The 19,509-nt window shown below is 39.4% G+C and overlaps 1 protein-coding gene across 2 annotated transcripts in view; it reads right to left on the reverse strand.

The window, feature by feature from the left end:
* Window positions 1-3,770: 3,770 nt before the first annotated feature.
* The window catches only part of fam193a (family with sequence similarity 193 member A), a 31,459-nt gene continuing 15,720 nt past the window's right edge, over window positions 3,771-19,509 (reverse strand). The window contains exons 11-23 of one of the 2 annotated variants that reach the window (XM_041784923.1): window positions 19,339-19,454; window positions 17,611-17,853; window positions 14,972-15,128; window positions 14,676-14,822; window positions 12,429-12,707; window positions 11,936-12,158; window positions 10,661-10,975; window positions 9,892-10,174; window positions 8,255-8,441; window positions 7,794-8,033; window positions 6,745-7,642; window positions 5,867-5,948; window positions 3,771-4,793 (exon numbers count right to left, since the gene is read on the reverse strand). In XM_041784923.1, the coding sequence (XP_041640857.1) occupies window positions 4,700-4,793; window positions 5,867-5,948; window positions 6,745-7,642; window positions 7,794-8,033; window positions 8,255-8,441; window positions 9,892-10,174; window positions 10,661-10,975; window positions 11,936-12,158; window positions 12,429-12,707; window positions 14,676-14,822; window positions 14,972-15,128; window positions 17,611-17,853; window positions 19,339-19,454 (3,264 nt within the window). In that variant the 3' untranslated portion in view covers window positions 3,771-4,699. Of the gene's footprint in view, window positions 4,794-5,866; window positions 5,949-6,744; window positions 7,643-7,793; window positions 8,034-8,254; window positions 8,442-9,891; window positions 10,175-10,612; window positions 10,976-11,935; window positions 12,159-12,428; window positions 12,708-14,675; window positions 14,823-14,971; window positions 15,129-17,610; window positions 17,854-19,338; window positions 19,455-19,509 lie in introns of both variants that reach the window. The other variant, XM_041784922.1, reaches the window with a different exon arrangement.

Genomic DNA, 19,509 nt, shown 5'->3' on the forward strand with positions numbered 1-19,509 from the left:
GAGACAGTACAAGCTGTTAAGTAGGTTGAATCTGTAACTCCTCTATTCATACCAGGGCTGGCATTTGCATCTAAGTGTGATTTCTGGTGGAAAGAAATGCCTCTGCATGCTGCTTGTAGTAATGCTTACACATGTGATGCTGGGTGCAACGTTCCTCTTTGTCATCCTCACTCAAAGAAACCCTAATAAACACACCAAAACTTAATATCAAGTTCTTTTAGTTAAAAATATGAATCCAGTGTTGAAATCTGTGATGAGACCAGCAGAGCAGAACTTAATCAGCTATCTAAAGGAGGCAGCATGTGATGTTATGATGCATTCAAGGTCGACTCTGTAAAATTACTATTAGATGAAGGAAATAAAATGTTATGTGTTTAAATACAGGCTGTGAAAAGTGAATGCATTTATTGCAATTAATTAAGGTCCATAATAAGCGCCCTTTATTGTCCCTTTCAACACTCTTCGGCCCAAACACTCCAGTGTCTCCCTGCAGCCAGGATGATGTGAAACAAGTCCACCACTGCTCTTTAATGTCTCATTTCACCTTTAAAACTCACATACACCTCAGTGGACATGTCAAAAATCATCTGCACCTTGTGTTATCGAATATTTACCTTTATAATATTCCCTTAACAATCTATAACAAGTTCCTTTTTTCTGTAGTTAAGTTCATGTCATGATCTTCAATCGATAAAAGCAGGTCTTTATCCAAACAGGAAGTCAGTTAACTTTAGTTTAAACAGTAGAAAAATTAAAGATGCCACAAAACCATTTTTAAATGCAAACGGTGGAATTTTAAAAAAGCAACAAGAGGATGTAATTACTCATGATTAATTAGAGAGATTCTGTGAATAAGTGCAATTAAAATTGTAATCATTTGACCACTCTGGTTTGGTATAAACTTGTGAAAGTAACATTTTTTTTCCATGATTTTAATGTATTTTTTGCCCTCTTATGATCATATTTTTAGATATTATATATATATTCGATTGCACTTGATATATTTATTGTTTAATTTCATACTAACTCAAACTAAAAACCTCCTTTTCAAATGATAATCATGATTCTTCTTCTTCATAAAACTCCACACTTAAAAAAAAAAACAAAAAAAAACATAAAACTCAAACCCCACAACCATTATTCTTCTGAAAATCTGTTATTGGCCTCTGGTAGTCTGTGTTGCTGTCTTTACCATGTGTACCTTAATGTATTTTGTTTTGTTTTGACTTATTTTTGTTCTTTGTCACCAATAAAGGCAAAAATAAAGAAATAAGGATTTGGAGAGACATTCAGTTGTTTAAAGAAAGGATGTACTTTCTTTCCCAGCAACCTAAAACAGATAAACTCTGTTGAAGAAATAGATTGTAGTCCCATCTTTCTGCAGATGGTCAGAAGTCAGAAAAAAGTGATATTATTAATAAAGACTTTGATTGTTAAGGAGTATCAATAAGCTTTCAATATCAATAAAAATGATCCCATCTCTCCAGTGAAAAGTCTGTACTACATATAAAACTCCATTCAAGGTTCATTGGTATTTTCATCTTTATAATTTAAGTTACAGTGTTGATAGAGCATTGGTGAGTATTTAACATTTATAATGATTCTATTGTTTAGCAATTTAACTTTAAAAGGAATAAACATGTTTTATTAAATGATAGGACTTTTCATTCACTAGCACTAGATTAAAACTACAAAGGTTTAAAAAGACTTGAATGTAACTGAAGCTACATTTTAGTCTACAGTGACTAATTTTCAAATAGTTCTCAAAATATAAAATGGCTCTCTTTATTTCAAACAATATCATAAACAATTACCTAGCAAAAGCTTTTACTGCTGCTGGTTTGCACTTCGTCCTGTTCTGTCAAAGGTACGTCTTAACTCATCTACATCTACAGCAGATAAACCAAAACATGACCTCATTTCACACTCTCTTTCCCAGAGGGGATGTACTTGATTTCATAACTGCTGGAGATAGATTTTCCCTCGAGCTTCATGTGCATAACTGAAATTAGGTAAGGTATGCATATATGGGCATTTACACTTTTTTAAATGTATCTCATACTATGGATCGACATGACTCAGTTACCTAATAATGACTGTCAATTAGTGGGTTTCCCAAAGGTGGTTTGATGTTTGACTCAATCTGCAACTTTGTGTTGAGCTGCAGATGTGCAGAGCAGCAAGAATGGATGATTTATCATCGAATATTTATCGTATTCAAAGATTTTCCTGTCAGACTAATGATGGAAATCACAAATTGTATTAAAATAATCTACTGCAAATTGTATTTACAGAGGAAGTCTGACAGATTTATGTAATTTTTCTGTCCAATCAGACTACAGAAAGTGAAAATCCAGAGAGATATGGGGAAATATTTCTAGGTAAAGTAAGATTATGAAAACTTAAAAGGCTCTGAAAGCTAAGACATGGGTTAACATGAGTATTCAACCCATTGTAGCAAAAGCATCAATATTGTTGTCCACATTTATGTAAGCAAACCTTAAAAATGTGAGCTTACTTATCCTCTGAGAAGGCCGTTATTATGTCTGTCTTTGGACTGTTGAGACTAGACAGAGCCTGTTATTGGCGAGCCATAACGACACTCTTGGGGAAACATCAATTTCAGTTTTTACAGTTTAAAAATTCTCTTTATAAAGGTAAAACTCTCTTGTGGAGTTCCACAAGGTTCAATGCTAGGACCATTTTTATTCACATTATAAACTCACTGGCCACCACAGTGTATTTGCTCAACTGCTTATTCATGCAAATATCTAAACAACCAATCACATGGCAACCATCACCTGACAGCAACTGATGCAATTAGGCATGCAGGCATGGTGCTCAAAATTTAAACCAAGCATCAGCAACGTGAGGAAATTGAAAATTTAGTGACTTCAAATGTGCCATGGTTGGTAGTGATCTGGCATACTTTCATGTTAATAAAGACAAATGTTCTATCAATCTTTTTGCAACCCAGTTTTAATGAGCCTGTGTTAATTATAGCCTCAATTTCTTGTACCTAACTAACAGGAGTGCATCCCATTGTGATCTTCTTCTGCTGCTGTGGCCCTCTGCTTCATGGTTTGGTGAATGCATTCAGAGATGCTCTTTTGCATACCTTGGTTAGCACGAGTGGTTACTGGGGTTGCTATTGCCTTTGACCTAAATCATCAATGCACTTTGGCCCAGAGAGCTGCCATTCACTGGATATTTTCTCTTTTTCAGAACATTATTTGTAAACCCAAGAGGCAGGTGTTTGAGAAAATCCCAGTAGATCAGCAGTTTGTGAAATACTCAAGAGCAACAACCATGGCTGAATCAAAGTCACTTACATCACCTTTCTTCCTCATTCTGATGCCTTATTTGGACTTTAGCAGATCATTGCTGCCATGCTGCCATGTGATAGGCTGATTAGATATTTGGGTATATGAACAGTTGAAATGTCATACCTAATGAAGTATGATGAAAACAAAAAGTGGTCCTAGCATTGAACCTTGAACCAGGATCCATGACTAACTTTGCCTTTATTTCGGGAAAACTGTGAAACTAAAAAATTGTTTTAATCTGCCTCTCAGAGTCTTTATGGCTCACCAATAACAAGCTATGTCTAGTTTAATCAGTGCAATCTTGATGGTCTTCTCACTGGGACATTTCCCTTGAAAATATCAAAGTATTTCTTCATGTTTATGTGTGCAGTTGTAGTGTTTGGTAGTGGTTTTTACAATGTGTAGGAAATAAGATTTGACACAAGACACATAATCCTGCCATACTACTGTATTCCATCTTTCAAAAAAGAAAGACAAGATTTAATATTACTTAACAATATGTTAAAAGTAGCCAGTTTGGCTTCAGTGTTAATACAATATACACTCTATAACAGATTGATAGTGTGAGTATTGTTCTTTTTTTCAATTTCATTCTGAAAGTATTCTGATACAAGCTGGCTACAGGTCAAAAAGAAAGAAAACAAAAACTGTAACTGGTACACTTTTACTCAACAGTTTGTTAAACAGTACTTAAAAACCAAAAAAGAACATTGTCAAGTATTACGCTTTCCTCCTTTCTGTGAAATAGGGTGGAGGAGGTGGTGGTGGTGGTGGTGGGGGGTTGGGGGCAGGGAGTGGAGACCAGCTGACCAAGCCCATTCCCTTGTCAATCATGTGGATGAGATGCCGTGCGAGGAACGGGAAACGATGGGATAGTAAGCCACAATATCTCAAATACAGCTTTTAATTCATTACATTTCTCATTTTTTGAAGTTTCCTTAGTCTCTCTTTTTTTAGGAAACCATCCAGACATAGTAAGCATCTTCTGACTACAGGTAAGCCATTATAAGAAAAATAATTTCAGACCATGGCTTTTCAGTCAAGAGAAATGCCCAACTCAGACTAAGAGCACACAAGCACGCAAGGAAAGTTAATCAGATGTAAAGTAGCAGTTTTGTGATTCTTTTTGTGTCGTTTCATTTCATTTTTAGTTTAAGTTCTGCAGGTGGATCAGTCCAGATGGGTCTGTGTTGGAACCACACAGCGACGAGAACAAAGCAAGGCAGCGAGGGTGTGATTTTGGGCACAGCAGGAGAAAAGTCTGGGAGGACAACAGCTGGGTGGAGGTAAAGGGATGGGTGGGGAGAAACCATGTGGGTCAGTTTTAGCTGTTAAGGTACTGATTGTGTCCTGACAGTCACTCACTAACATCCTCAATGTGCAGCAAAGGTAGCTTTCTTCAGACTAAAGTTTGACCAGTTGATGGAAAGCCGTTGACGAGTCTGTCGAGCAGAATCCAAGCAAAACCTGAAGGAAAAAAAAAATCGACAAAACAGCATTAACCTCAGAGAGCGCTATGCTCTGCCTTATTTTAAAAAAATTTCACCTCAGAGCACATTTTCGGTCCTAAATTCCTAACAGTGTTGGTGTAATAAAATCTTGAGACAATGTTACAAACTAAGCAGTGACTTTTGGTGCTGGAAAATAAAGCCGGTGTAAAATGCTGCAGTTCCTCAAGTGTCCACTTGAGGCTCCAAAAACCAAATAGTTCACATTTAGTCCAACAGAAAGATGTCTGTTTCTACAGGAGGATCAAACATTTTATAAACCTGTGCAAACAGCAGTTTTGGTCTTTGCAGATCATTTCTTTACTGGTATTTAGTCTTTAATGTTTTTCTTATTAGTTTGATTATCAAAGGTTAAAAGTTTTGCATTAATTTGCTAATTTGGTGTGTGGATGAGGTGAATAACAGGTGGGCAAGTTGTAGTAGTTTTCCAGTAGGCTAAGGACCCCCTCAACACTCCCTCTTTGGTTGTTACTAGGTTGACTAAAATTGCATTTCTAGATGGCTGTTTTGCTTTTTTTCTAATATGGACCTCCAATTTTTAGACTTCAAAATGCCTTTACAAGGACCAATGTTGACATCTAGACTATGCCCATGTTTTATATAGTCCTAGTATATAACACACATTTTAACATTTGCGTGATTTATGGTCAATCTTGGTCATTGCCTTTGCTGCCACACAAGTAAATTTGTTGCATTGCTCTTTCCCTTTTTTTAAATTCAATACCATATTACAGTTAAAACTGGTTGTGGGGGCACTGTTGGGCTAACAGTTTGGGTAGAATGCAGTTTTTCTTGCTGGCAGACGGGGTTAAAATATGACCCTATCATTTCCCAATCATTCTATTGATTTCCTTCTCTATCCACTGCCCCATTTAAGTAGAGAAACCTTTAAAATTGCATCAGTATGTGCAATTCCTTGGAAATATATACATTACACACAAAAAAACAGGACCCTTTTATGACAACATAGGCACCTCTAGTGATGAAAACTTTTGTGAGGTACGGTTGATGGTGAATAAAGTGCAAACAAACCTTTTGAAATATTCCACCTCCCTCTCTGTTTCATCCATTTCAGTGCTGTCCAGGTCGATGTCTTTGGGCAAGAATACATCATCTAAAATCAAAACAATAAACATAAATGATAATTTGGTACGGTTAGGTAAAGGTCCAAGTAAAGTTGGGTTGAGAAAATTCAACCCTTTTGTGTTTACACATCAAACTCACACTGAAAAGTATAGTTACAGTCCTTTAGGTGGTGGTGGTGGGGGGGGTCTTAGTTTTAAAAGCATTTAAAAATGTCTAAAGTTTGTTGAATATGGATAACGTTAAATGAAAGTTCTCTGTCAAATAGTTCAAATGGGATTTACAAACTACACTGGTCATTTCTTCTTTCAGGGTTGACAAGCCAGAGGAAACCAAAACCTTTACGATGTGGATTTTTTCCCATTCCATCTAATTTCACAACTTGTATCTTGTCAGTGGAAAATGCTTTCAGGTCATGCAGCAGAACACGTGGCAATGAGAGCACAAGTGCAACACCAATATCTGAGACCAAGTAAAGCTGCAATAAGCTCCTCCCTAAACTTCCTCATAACAGCAAGGTGTAAATGACTGCAGCAGTCTGCAGAGTGCACACATTCACTGACTGAGCTGTGAAACCATGTTTAAAGCACAGAATACCCAAGAGACAGAAGAGAAATAGACACGTGGCTGAACCTCAGTTGGTTTGTTTTTATAAAGGACACAGTTCAGATTTCCCTCATTTAGCATGGTGGCTGTGGTGCCAATTCTGCTATTTTGGTCTGATAGCCTGTTCAAGACGGACTTGCAGGCAAAACTACAGGATCGTAGATGATATGCAGGTTCCTTTCAGCTGCACATATATTATTGTAAATTATACAAAAACCAACCTATCGAGCTGTTCATCTTGTCGCCCTTCTTCTTCTTGTTCTTCTTGGTCTTGCCTTTAGGCTGTGGGGACTCAGCACTGGGAGGTTTGCCGTTCTGCTGGCTCTGCTCAGACTGTTGGGCCGGAGGAGGAGACGGAGAAGGGTTCGAAACAGGTGGACTTCTCCTGTCCTCCTTTATTTGTGTCAGCGGCTGTTGCTGCTGCCTCTTTCCACTGGTGCTTCTGTTATAACTCATGTCCTCCCTCCTGGGTTCGGTGGTTGGGAGAGGAACCAGAGCCTCAGTCTGCCTGATCCGCATTGCTTTGGTGTCTGTTGTAGCAGCAGGGGTGGTGCCGTTAGCTAGCTTTGCTGTCACTTCAGAGTTTTTGGGTAACTCTGGGGCTTTCTTCACTGTGGCCTCACATGGAGTCACTTTAGCAGCCTGCTTTGTCTTAATTTTACCGTTAACCTCCAGCTGTGACGTAGAAGTGCCGTTGTGGAGGATGGCTGGAGAGTTGGTGATGTTGATCTCAGAAGAAAACCCCTTCTCACTGGTGTGTTTAGGGCTGTGCAGTGCATTGGGCCGGGGTACAGGGTCGAATCTAGTTTCCTTCTGATCAGGGAGGCAGATGAGGGTTTGAAGCAGCTGTGACTTTCCATTCTGAAGGTTATCTAGAACGTTTTGAGCTGTCTGTTTGAGGGGCTGTGGGTTGTTTTGAGGGGGTGCAGTGTTTTCCTTTGCTTTCTCTTTCTTTTTCTTCTTAGCAGCACGGTGCTGCTGCAGCTCCTGCAGCCGAAGCAGTTCCTTTTGAAGCGCTGCCTCTTCCTCTTCCTGCCGCCGCCGTCGTTGCTGCTCTTCTAACAACTGTTGCTCCTCTCTTTCACGGGCCTCTGCCTCTAGACGGGCCTTCTCCTCCATCTTAAACAGAGACATACACTTAGCATTACAACAGCTTTGACATGCACACACGGGGGCATAGCAGGTTACTTTATATCCAAGGGTAATATTTAAAAATGCAACAATTTCAAGACTTTTTAACCCAATGGGACAGAATGGGATGGAACGTTACCTTCTTTTGTTTATGCCTGGCCCGTTTGGCTGCCTTAGAACTGGATACAGGTTTATTGTCAGCACTGTTAATGAATTGCAACAGGTCCTCCACCCGCCTGTGGTCCTCTACCCCTCCGTCTCGCTCTATTATAGGCTGCTGCTCCTCACGTTTGGGCTGTTCCTCCTTACGTTTTGTTAGACGCAAGCGCAGCTTCTCTCGCATCTCTGCATAGTTTCTACTGGTAGGAGCAGCAGGAGGCTGGGAATAAAAACAATCATCAAATCAATCTTTCAAGCCTCACAACTCTCCATTTTTCCTCTGTACATAGAATCTAACTTACATTTCTTTTTGAAGACAGTTTTTACATCTGGATTTAAACTATACGGTTTAATCTGACTGCACAAGTGTTGTTGAATCTGCCACAAATGTGTTAATTAAAAGACAACATCACTTATTATAACAGGTAGCATGGGTCTTACTCCGCCATGGCCAAAGAACTCGCAGTAGCAGCAGTCACAGTATTTTCCTTCTTTCTGGTTGGTGGATGTTGAGGTGGAAGAGCTGTGCTCAGAGCAGCTGTCTTCGTCTGGACTCTCCTCACCATCGTAGGGTGGGTGCTCATACGTCCCGTTCCCTTCACAGCGATGGCCTTCACAGTCAGGATCACTGAAAAGGAATGATGCTTAACTCTAGACTCAACAAATTCCTCTTTCTTTCACCTTAAAAACTTTTTCTCTGTCAGTTATACTGCATTTGATCTAAATTTGTCCACATTTTTGATCATTTGATACCTAATGAGTTAAGTACAAAAAGGAAAGGTATTCAGATTCTACCCAAAATCTGCAGCGAGACAAAAAGGGAGAGCACAGTCTAAACCACAGAAATAAACGGTGAAAACACCACACTAAAGATGTAGGATACTTTGATACCATGTGTTTAAAAACACTGGTTCCCAACATGGGGTTCTGGGATCCAGGGGATTGCCAAGGATCTCAGGGAGGTCCAAGGCTCTGTCTGTTCTGAGGTCATACATAGACTGGCTGCATATTAACACACCCTAATGAATATTTTAACAAAAAAGTGTTTTTTTTAATGAAAACAATTCAAATTGATGTTAATTTTGACAGCAATTGGGCGCAAATGGCTTAGCAGTAAGGTCGCCTCCCATGTATGCAGGCAGTCCAGGTTCAAGTACAGCCTGTGGCTGCCTTCCTCTCTTTGTCATACTTGTTTTTGACTCTATCAGCTGTCATCCTCTTTAAAGAAAGGCAGAAAAAGCCCGAAAAGTTGGATATAAAAGGTCCAGGGTTGTAAAGTTGAGAACCACCGTTTTGAAACAACAAATAATGGATAGTGTATAAAAGTATTGAAGCTTTAAAATACTACAGATCTTGTGTTATATTTTTATCAAAAGGTAGAGAGGTAAAGATGTTACCAATATTTGGTGCAATTAAGACAGTGTGCAGGAGTTCGCCTATAATTTTTGGTAATTATAAACACAAAATCGCCCAATATTTGGTGCAATGTGCTTCTGTTTTAGTTGCTACGGTATTACAGCGAGCATAATTTGATTTTTAAAATCATAGTTTCAAAGTTTGCTACTCCTTACAGGGATAATTATTGACATAATAGCAGTACTGCCAGGTATTAGCTATTGACGTTAACTACTGTATCCACAAATTTCTGCAGATATTTACAACCAACATATATGCAGTAAATATCAGCCTGCATCAGCTGTTAATTTCAGTCTATATCAGCTGTAAATTTAAATGTATATTAGCTGTACATATCAGTCTATATCAGCTGTAAATATCAATCTATATCAGCTTTATCAGTCTTTGTCTTTCCTCTCTCTCAACCCTGTTTATGGCTCTATCCACTTCCCTACTTCTCCAATAAAGGCAAAAAAACCTAAAAAACTGTTCAGAAGTTTTAGGTCTGAACTAGATCTATATATTCTTATCTATAGGCCTATTTGTCAAAACGCAGTTGAATGAAATGAATGACATCAGCAAAAATCCAAACGTGTGTATCCTTTATCCCTATTTTGCGACACCTTTGTTTGATCATTGTATATTCATGTTTATGATCCTGTAGGGTCTGGTAATACTCTTACCTGCAGACACTGGGTGGAGCGCTGACAGGACCGTCTACCGTGGAGGCTGGGGGTTCTGCAGGCGGGAGGCACAGGCCCTGGTGGGCCTCCATGAAGTCTGGGGCAGGGGCAGCCATCTTTGGAAAGGGCTGGGATCCCATTGTTGGGAGGTGTGTGGTGGGTGCTGGGGGCAGGGTGGGGCCCGAGAGCGGAGGGAGGGGGGTCAGTCCTGAAGGGCAGCTTCTAGGGGGGGTTGGAGCGGGTTGTCTATGGTCCTCTTTACCTAGATTGTGAAATACATCGTCTGGAAGAGACAAAGACATATTCAGTAAGAAGACTGCGTCTCGGAAACTTTGAAACATGCAGATTTTAACAAATACTTCTTGATTTATTAAGCTGTTTTCTTTATAATAAGATGAAAGTGACTGTAACCTTGTACATGTAAATCTACCACCACTAAAGCAGATATTAATGTTAAGTCTGGTCATAAAGCCTTGATTCACTTCAATTAAATTCATTTTCCACAGCAAACAAGTCTAGAATTTTACACTTAAAACCAAGAGTAGTACCAAAATGATCATGTCTCATATCAGTAGAATTATTTTGATGAAGAAAAGCTCACGATGATTACTAAGATTGATTACGTTTCCCCTGATAAATAAAGCAACAGGTGTCATGCCCTTGCAGAGAAAAGCCTCCTGAACAGTACAAACCTAAGCACTGCTCCTACCTCCTAGATTACCTAAAGAGTTGGGTCTTTTGGATGCTAGGTGGATGGGGGGGTTATTACTTGACTGGACAGTGGTGGCAGTGCAGGACACGGAGGATGTGGAGGCGGAGGTGGCCATCACCACTCGGTTGGTCTCCATGAAGGCATCCTGGAAATTATAGAGACACTTCTTCTTGGCGCCGCTCTTCTTCTGCTCTTTTACTTCTGAAGAGGAGCACGACGACGAGGAGGACGAGGATGAAGACGATGACAGTGACGAAGGGGTGGAGGATGAAGGAGGAAGAGCGGTGGGCAAGGAGGGGTGTTCCCCTTGGGGGCCGATAGATGACGTGGGAGGGAGGGGCACGTCGGCGAGGGGTGGACCAAGCATGTCACCTGTTGATGAGAAATGACAGGACACATGTCAGGATTATGACTTGGTCAAAGCCTCTTAAACCAAATGCTTTGAGATAAAAGGCTTTTATGTACAATATAAAGCATCTAAAGCTCTGTGAAATCTGGAATATCATGTTACACTAGTAAGATACAGTCTGTTTTTTGGGGGTCTTACAGAGGGAAAAAGTTTCAACCATCTTCCTGCATGACTATTTTTATTGTGTTCAGCAAAGTCCACAAGCAGTTTCTGCACAGCTGACTAGTGCTCTCTGTTCTTAATCTTGTAGATTTTGCAATTAGAGAAGTCAGGGAAACTCTTTTTTGTATGGGTCACATTAACACTCTTCTTACTGACAGAGGGCCAAACTGATGCAATTTGTAGAGTATTCTGGATTCAACATTTATACTTTGGCAAAAGGAGTAAATAAATGGTTTCATAATTTTTGGAAATGACAATATTAATGTTTTTTGGAATGCAAAAAACAAAGCATTTACTGGATTTTTTTTTGTTTTTTACAGAAATGCCTTTACTAATGTTTCATAAAAGGCTTTCACAGATCAATTACAGCCCGGTAGATTGATTAATTACTTGTAAAGAACAAAACATGCCATAAATCAATTACTGTCCTAGAATCTTTTCTACTCATGCTTAAACGCTTTTGGTCTTTGTGATGGTGGGCTGTGGCTCTAGCAGCAGCCAAGATTGGAATCCTTCATAGGACATTTGGATTGACTCACAAGCTGCATTTAGAAGGGAGAGGGGTGCACATGGCCCCCTGGTCACCACTTCCCTTAATGGCAAAATAAGCTGAACCTTCATCCTGGTTTTCTAAATGATCAGAAGGTTCATTTTTACACCTACAGTGGATTCTTGATGAGACTTTGCCATTACAATCATGGATGCAAGCACAACCTCCAGGTACTTTAACTGATATCTTTTTCAGTGCTTAAATGGCTCACCTGGCAGGGATTCAGGTAACAGTACCGATGGATTCCAGCTCTTCATCACTGCAGCATCCCACAGGTTCTCAAACTTGAGTGAGAGGCACTGCAGTGAGCTGTTCCAGTCACCTGCTCCGCCCGCACCGCCAAAACAGTTCTGGTAAACGTGCTCAGGTAACGAGGGGCTGAAGGCAGGCTGTTTGGCTGCTGAGTGATTTGATGTCGGGTTTGGGGGTAGAGGCTAAAAAATTAAAAACAAAGAAGATTGTGGCAGTTGGAGATTTTCTACAATTCACTTGTTGACTTTAGTCTGCCCCCTTGTGGAGGATTATTTAACTGCAATAAGTGAAACTGAAATAAAGCCAAGTTTAGTACTGTTTCTGGAACCTAAAAAAATCCCCAGTGATAAGGAAATAAATTAATTTCCCCTGATGAGACTCTCATTACTTACTGCTGACAGAAACTAAGAAGGAAATGTTTGATTAAACTACAGCTAAAGAAAGCTCCTCACCTTGTTGTGTGTGAGAGGAGGACTGGGGGGGTAGAGTGTGGGGTGCAGGAGGGGTCGGGAGAAGTTGTGTAAGGGCAGGTGACCATGGATGTGGGGGTAGAGATGGAGGGCGGGGTGGGCGGGGGGAGTCTTGCTGTCTGTGAAGAACTGGTGTCCGACAGTGGGAGGAGGTGCGGCGTGGAGAGGACTGGGGGGCAGGCATGTGGCGGGGCCCAGGGTGGAGGAGGCGGGGTCCTGGTTGCACACGTGGCACTCGCAGGCATGCTGGAGCTGTTCTACCTGAGAGCGGTAACAAAAAGTCAAAATATACTGTTGGTGTTTGTTTTTGAATGTGCGTCAGCTCTGCCATAAGTGGACTAAGATCATATTCTTTATGTCTATGATGAAAAGAAGTGGTAGAACAAAACACTTCACTTAAAAAGGTACTCACTCAGCTTTGATTTTTTTTAACATGCTTATTTAGGGCTTGTGACCACTAACTTTGGTTTTTGTGTTGGCAAGGCTAATTTTCAATATAAAACTCATGCGGTTCAGTATTCTCAGAATCCTAGGTGCAAATATCCCTGTGTCCCTGTTTGTCTAGCGGAATAAAAATTACTCATTAAAACCAAGGAGAGCATCTCTGAACGAACTAAAATGCTGGAATCTTGTAGATGAGCAACAAAAGCAAAAGGCCCACCAGGTGTCACACCTCTTAGTCAACTACAGGAAACTGAGGCTACACTTCACTCTGAATCATCAAAACCAGACAATTGAAGATTGGAGAAAACATTTGTCATAGATGACATGAAAGCGTGCCAGACCACCACCAACTATGCCACTTAAATTACATTTTTTTTTCACAACTTTGTCTTGTCTACATCTACATGCTTAAATTACATTGGTTGCTGCCATGTGATTGGCTGACATTTGCATTTAGGAGCTGCTATTGTGGTGGGTAAGTATGTAATGTGAATGAAATTGGTCCTTGTAATGAACCTTGTGGAACTCGGCGTCAAACGTTTGCCTTTATTAAGGGAGAATTTTGAAACTGTAAAACCTAAAATTAAAGTACCTATGAGTGTCATTATGACTAGCAGACAACGAACTCTGTCAATCAGTGCAAAAGATGGACATGGAAAACTAATCTGTCAGCTAAATCAGTTGTAACTGATCCAAAACCAAGGAAAACATCTTCCTTTTGAGCTTAATTCTTATCAATATGATAATGTTTAATTTTAGTCTGGTGAATTCAACATAATCAAATGCTTGACGTCTTAGCTAAATAGATATTTGTAGTAAAAGTGTAGCTAATGAAGTGAGTACATAAAGCTACCATTTTGCTTACTCAGCATCAGAACTTTGCCTGAATAAAGAAGAGTCTAAAATGAATAAATTAAATGCATGGAAAAGTGATAACCTGGACATGTATTTGCTTTCAGCTTCCCCTATTTGATTCGGGTCTTTTCAGGTACTCCTGAATCTTTCGAGTAACCCTCACTGGCCATTTCATTAGGCATACCTGTTGACCTGCTCATTAAAGCAAATATCTAATCAGTCAATCACAGCATTTACGTATGTAGACATGATCAAGTTCAACAGAGAATCAGAACAGGGAAGAATGTTGACTCTGAAGGTAAACACTGAGCTTTCAGTAGCATCAGAACTTTGCCTGAATAAAGAGGAGTCTAAAAATCCATCAATTAAATGCAAGGAAAAGTGATAATCTGCTTTCAGCTTCCTGTGTTTGATTTGGTTCTTTTTAGGTACTTCTAAAAGTTTCAAGTAAACCTCAGACAGCCCACCACTGGGTCGCGGTTTTAAATAAAACAGACCCTCCCACTCACTCGTCTTGCATTTCCCTGAAACTTTCCTGCTGCATTGACTTACTCCTACTTAAAATTCTACTAGATGGCTGGAAAAAGTATAGTCAGGGTGTAGTTGAAAGATCCAGCCCTTTTACATTCACAAATAGAAGCCATTGGAAAAAGTTGGGGAAATTTTTATCAGTTTTGAGCATAAATGGACAGGGCTTTGAATACGTCTTGCACAGTGTCAGAATATGAAAGTTTTCCAGGAGTGCTGACAGCTAAGCTACTTGTTATGATCCCTGAAACAGTCCTTGCCATCACTACTGAATAAACTGAAAAAAGTTGTTTCTTTTTCCTTTTTCACACATTAAAGCGTATCTAAAAAATAACTTAGAATGAGGGTCTTCACAACATTTACAAACCGATAAATAAAATCTCACTGAAGTGTTTTAAAGACCTGTTGGTGGCTATAAGAAGGTGGAGGACTGTTGTTGTTTGCTGAAGAAAGCTCCTCCTGCTGCCCTCTAGGCTCCTGACTGACGTCCCCATCTGCCTCCTCCTCATCGCCCTCGGATGAGCTGCTGCTGCTGGTGATGTGAGGAGACTGCAGCACAAACAGTCGAACAAAGAAGAGTGGATTAAGTAAATGCATTTCCTGCATAACCGGTCAGCCACTCATAGTGATCATCACATTCATCATTGGGGAACTCAGCAGGGAAATTTAAATCTTATCTCGGACTTTTGTGAACTCACCCCTGCCTTTAGTGCCACGTTTTCAGCTTCCCCGTTGATGTCATTATGGAGGCCGTTCACAGCAGACGACACTACGCTGTTGTCCTCATAACCGCTCATAGGGTAGACATCCCCAAACTTACTGGACAACGGAGGCACTTCGTCATCATCACTGATACTGGAAGAGGACAGAAATGAGTGTTAGGGGGAAGTGAAAGAGGGGAAATCATTGTTTATAGGAAGGGGTGTGCAGATAATATTGTCTGTTTCAAACAAAAACCTAATGGAGCATAAGTGTTGCTATACAGGAGTAATCAAGTTTCCACTGAAAGTACTCAAAAACCTAAAGTCCCAAGGTGAAACCAGGTATTCACTATGCCACTATGTGGCAGAAAGCCTGGTGACAGGAATCATAGGGAGTGAGCAGCAGATGGCTTCATTCGGCTGAAAGCGCTGACATTTTATTATTTGTTTATGATGGCAATGGACAGTTGAGGATTGAATTATAAGCCCCTTATGAATGTTTTTTTTACTGTAGGTATTTCTAAAGTGCTTTACACAGAGCAAGGATTTTTTCACACAGCTTTTCCAAACATCCTAGTTTTCTTTTGGATGCTTACATTATTTTACTTTGCACACAGAAACACCACAAAAACCACCAGGGTCTAAAATATTAACCCCATTTAGAACAGACCTTCTTGGTGCCATAGTACAAAATCACTGTTGTGCAATGATGTGTTTTAACATTGTAATGCTCAAAGCTTCAAAATCAAGCTAAACTTAAGGGTTATCTTCTAGTTCATACACAGTATAAAAACTTTAGTAAGGGTTTAAGCTGTCACTGCGGAAACACTGTGAAACAAAAAAAACAAGAGAAATCAGTTTAGAATGGGACTGTTGATGCTCACAATGCAGGAGGATACCAAAGTGACCATTATTGACTGGCCTGCACAAAGCCCTGACTTGAATCCCATTGAAATCCGTGGAGTCTAGTCCATGCCATCAGATCTTGAGGATTCACTAAAGAAAATGGGCTGGGATTCCTGAGGAGTCGTGTCTGAGATTTGCTGAAAACAACAACAAACGCCTGCAGGCTGTTATCCAGCAAAAGGAGACACAACTGGCTGTAAGCAGACCCTGGTAGTTTTTTTTTTTTTTGGTGAAATAATTTTGTTTCTTTTTTTATTATTATTATTACTGTTTTTTTAATTACGAAAAGCACGTTCAAATGACATTGCTGCAAAATATTTCAATGAGCCTTATATACATTTGTGCACATAGTGCCAGTAACACAGTAGTAACAGCAGAAAATCAGAATTTTCCTCTTCCAGTTATTTTGTTTCTTAACCTTTATGTAAACCTTGGTGTAAATTATTTAACACAGGAACATGGGAAGCTTTCATATTGGAGAGGCAAAGAAAAAAAAAATAATAAAAAAGTGCAGGTTAAAGGTTACAGAAAAAGCCTAGGTCAATATTGCACTGTGTTCCTGCCCTTTTACACTATTAAAGTGAAGTCTGGTTTAATAGGTTTGACATACTCGGTCCATTTTTTCCAGATTTTGTAAAATATTTCCTTCTGGACTTTGAGGGAAAATGACAGCCGCTCCTTTACATATATTTCGTACATAATGTCTATCCAGTCATTAATGGTACGTGGATGAGGTTTCAGCCATTACCTTGAAATAACTTTTTTGCTTCCAGCTAGAAGAATTTGAACCAACTTTTTTATCATCATTACTCTAGCTATCAAATTGAATATCATATATACTTTATCAACAATAAAAGGGATGCAAACTTCACATATGTTATTAATATGTTTGTGGATTTCCTGCCAGTAGGGAACAATGACTGGACAGTCCAGAAAACATGGTAATAGTTGCCGTCATCTATCAGACACAGTTACCAGCAACTGGTACCACCTAGTATGTCTTTACAGAGTTTAGAGATATTCTTAGTACATGGAGATTCTGATACTGACGAAAGAATTTTCAGAATTCCTGTTTCTACCTTTCCTAAAGTTATACTCATATTCTGATTAGTTTTTAAGATATCTATAGAAATCATGTTGTTCAAGAGCGTACTTTTTCTTTAGGAATTTAAAGCTATGGAATGTCCCCTTCTTAGTAAATGAGTAATAATTTTGTTTCTATGTGCAAAGTAAAATGATGTAAACATCCAAAATCAGACTAGGGTGTTTGGAAAAGCTGTGTTAAAAATCACTGCTCTGTACAAAAGCACCTGGGAAATACTTTTTTAAAAGTTAAATTTTCATAGTGGGGCTGACAACGTTGTCCTCATCTGTAGTTCCCCAGCTGATATAATATGTTCATGGAAACGTTTACAGTCATTATAACTTTGAAACTGAAGCAGAAAATCCCAAGACAGTCTGACTGCAGATTGTTCATCTCTGACGGCCACTCCCATAGACCGTTCATCTGAGACACTGTCTATTTTAGAAAGGAAATGCCATAATTTGCTGATATAATGTTTTAGAATTTTTTTTATTTAGCTTTACTCATGAACACAGCCTGGAAATTACATTCATGAAATAAAATTTTAGTTTTTGTTAGCTTTAGTTAGCTATAATAACCTTGGTTTCTTGTCCCTGCAAAACCTTTCTATGGTAGAAACAACTACTAGAGTTACAAGGTGACTCACAAGGTGTTGGTGTCCCCTTCGGGAAGAATGAGCCGTGGATGCTGCTGAATGGTGATGGGAGAGCTGGAGTTGGAGCCCGACGCCGAGCTGCCGGAGGAGAGGCTGGGAGGGTGAACCTCTGCCAGGTAGTCCCGGGGAGGTTCACCCTGCAGGGGGAGCTTGATGTGGAGGTCCTCAGCGATAGGAGAGTCCATGATGCCACACGTCAGGATATGGGAGAGACTACAGTCGTCACATGTGCACCTGGTGATACAAACAAGCGAAACAAAGTTAATGATGCAGTATTTATAAAATCACTGCAGTACTGACATGTTACAAGATTAGGAATGCGCTTAAATCAGCAATGAAATTGTTCAATGTCCACAGTTAAACTAGTAGGAAGCCACATGCTGAGGCTGTAGCTCCATCCAAAGTCTGCTACCATTATTTAGCCAAACAGGTACAAGGATTTTATGTCACCAAGGTCTCTTTCAGAAGTTAAACAAATTTAAACAGAGCCAGATTAATCCCCTAAATGGAGTTAATCCTAGAAAGAGTCCAAAAGATACTCAGTTTTGCTCATTCATTAAAAATGGCAGATTTTAGATTCAGGGTAAGGGTGCAAGTGGCTTTTTTTTTTTTTTTTTTTTTGTAGATCTGACAAAGCCACATGCCCCCCTAATTCATACCTGTAGTGTGTAAATGTAAAGGGGGTGCTAGAGAACAAAAAAACATCTGTGAGAACACCCTTATATCACAATAATTGGCAGGTTTGACATTGATGTAAAACCGATATCAGCTGATATTGGCCAAATTATGTACTATGAAAAGATATCAGTTACAGCAAAAATGAAAGGTGTATGAGATTCACAGGACCACAGCTGAGTCCTCTGATTTTACAAAGTGTTTATGAAATGTCAAATACCACAGGGCAAATTTTTTTTTTGCCATAAATGCCCAAATTTGATGATTTCAAGCACATTCAATGCCCCTATTCTATCAATAGCCATATACAGATATGAATCATTACCCATTTTAGCAGCTTTACTAAGCTGATTCTAAACAATTTGACTATAAAAAAGAAGAATAGAAAAATACTACTGCTATGTGTCAGGAAAATCTGTTAAAATAAGGGACAGCTGCATAGATTTTCAAGTGGGCAACCTGGTAGTCCTGGCTAGATAACTAAGACTGGATAAGATCATGTCTTACTAAAAGTGCCTTTTTATATTACAGACCTCTCACTAGTAAAAATCAGACTTTTTAAAGCCTTGAAATTTAAATGTGCAATTTAAGACTACACAAGACTTTTCAAGGATCTGCAGGAACCCTGTATCTAGCTGCTGAACTAAACAGTTTGTCCATGTCTATGTGTTCCTGTAAAGCGTCCTTGGGTTTCTTGAAAGGTGCTATATAATTTAAATTCAAGATATTAAAAAATAGATTTTATTGCAGAAAAAGAAGTAGCCAGTAGGACAAACTGATATGTTGCTAAATGCTGGCAAATGATGAGTTAAACCCCAAAAGAAGTTTGGCGTTTGTATAGGCATTAGCTTAATAGTTGAGATAAATACCAGTATCAGTTCTAATTTTCACAATCTAGTTACATGGTGACAATAAAAATGAAAAGTGAAGAAGAGGAAGTTGAAGATGAATTCCTTGCATCCCAAGAGGATTTTTGCACTTTTTTCACTTTAATTTGAAGTTTTCTACACCTAAACAAGGATCCCAGCGCAGATAGAGAATTACCGTCTTCTGTAATTGCAGTTTGGACAGTCTGGAATACTGAGCCGAGACGAGAGCATCCTCATCGTGTCTGTGACGTTGTTGTTGTTGCCGCTGGGGCACTTTTTGCTGTTAGGCAACTGTAATGAAAATAAAACAAAAAATCTGCCATGAAATACAGGACTGCATTTTTTA

Source organism: Cheilinus undulatus, linkage group 4 (assembly GCF_018320785.1).
Source record: "Cheilinus undulatus linkage group 4, ASM1832078v1, whole genome shotgun sequence".
Taxonomy (NCBI): Eukaryota; Metazoa; Chordata; class Actinopteri; order Labriformes; family Labridae; genus Cheilinus; species Cheilinus undulatus.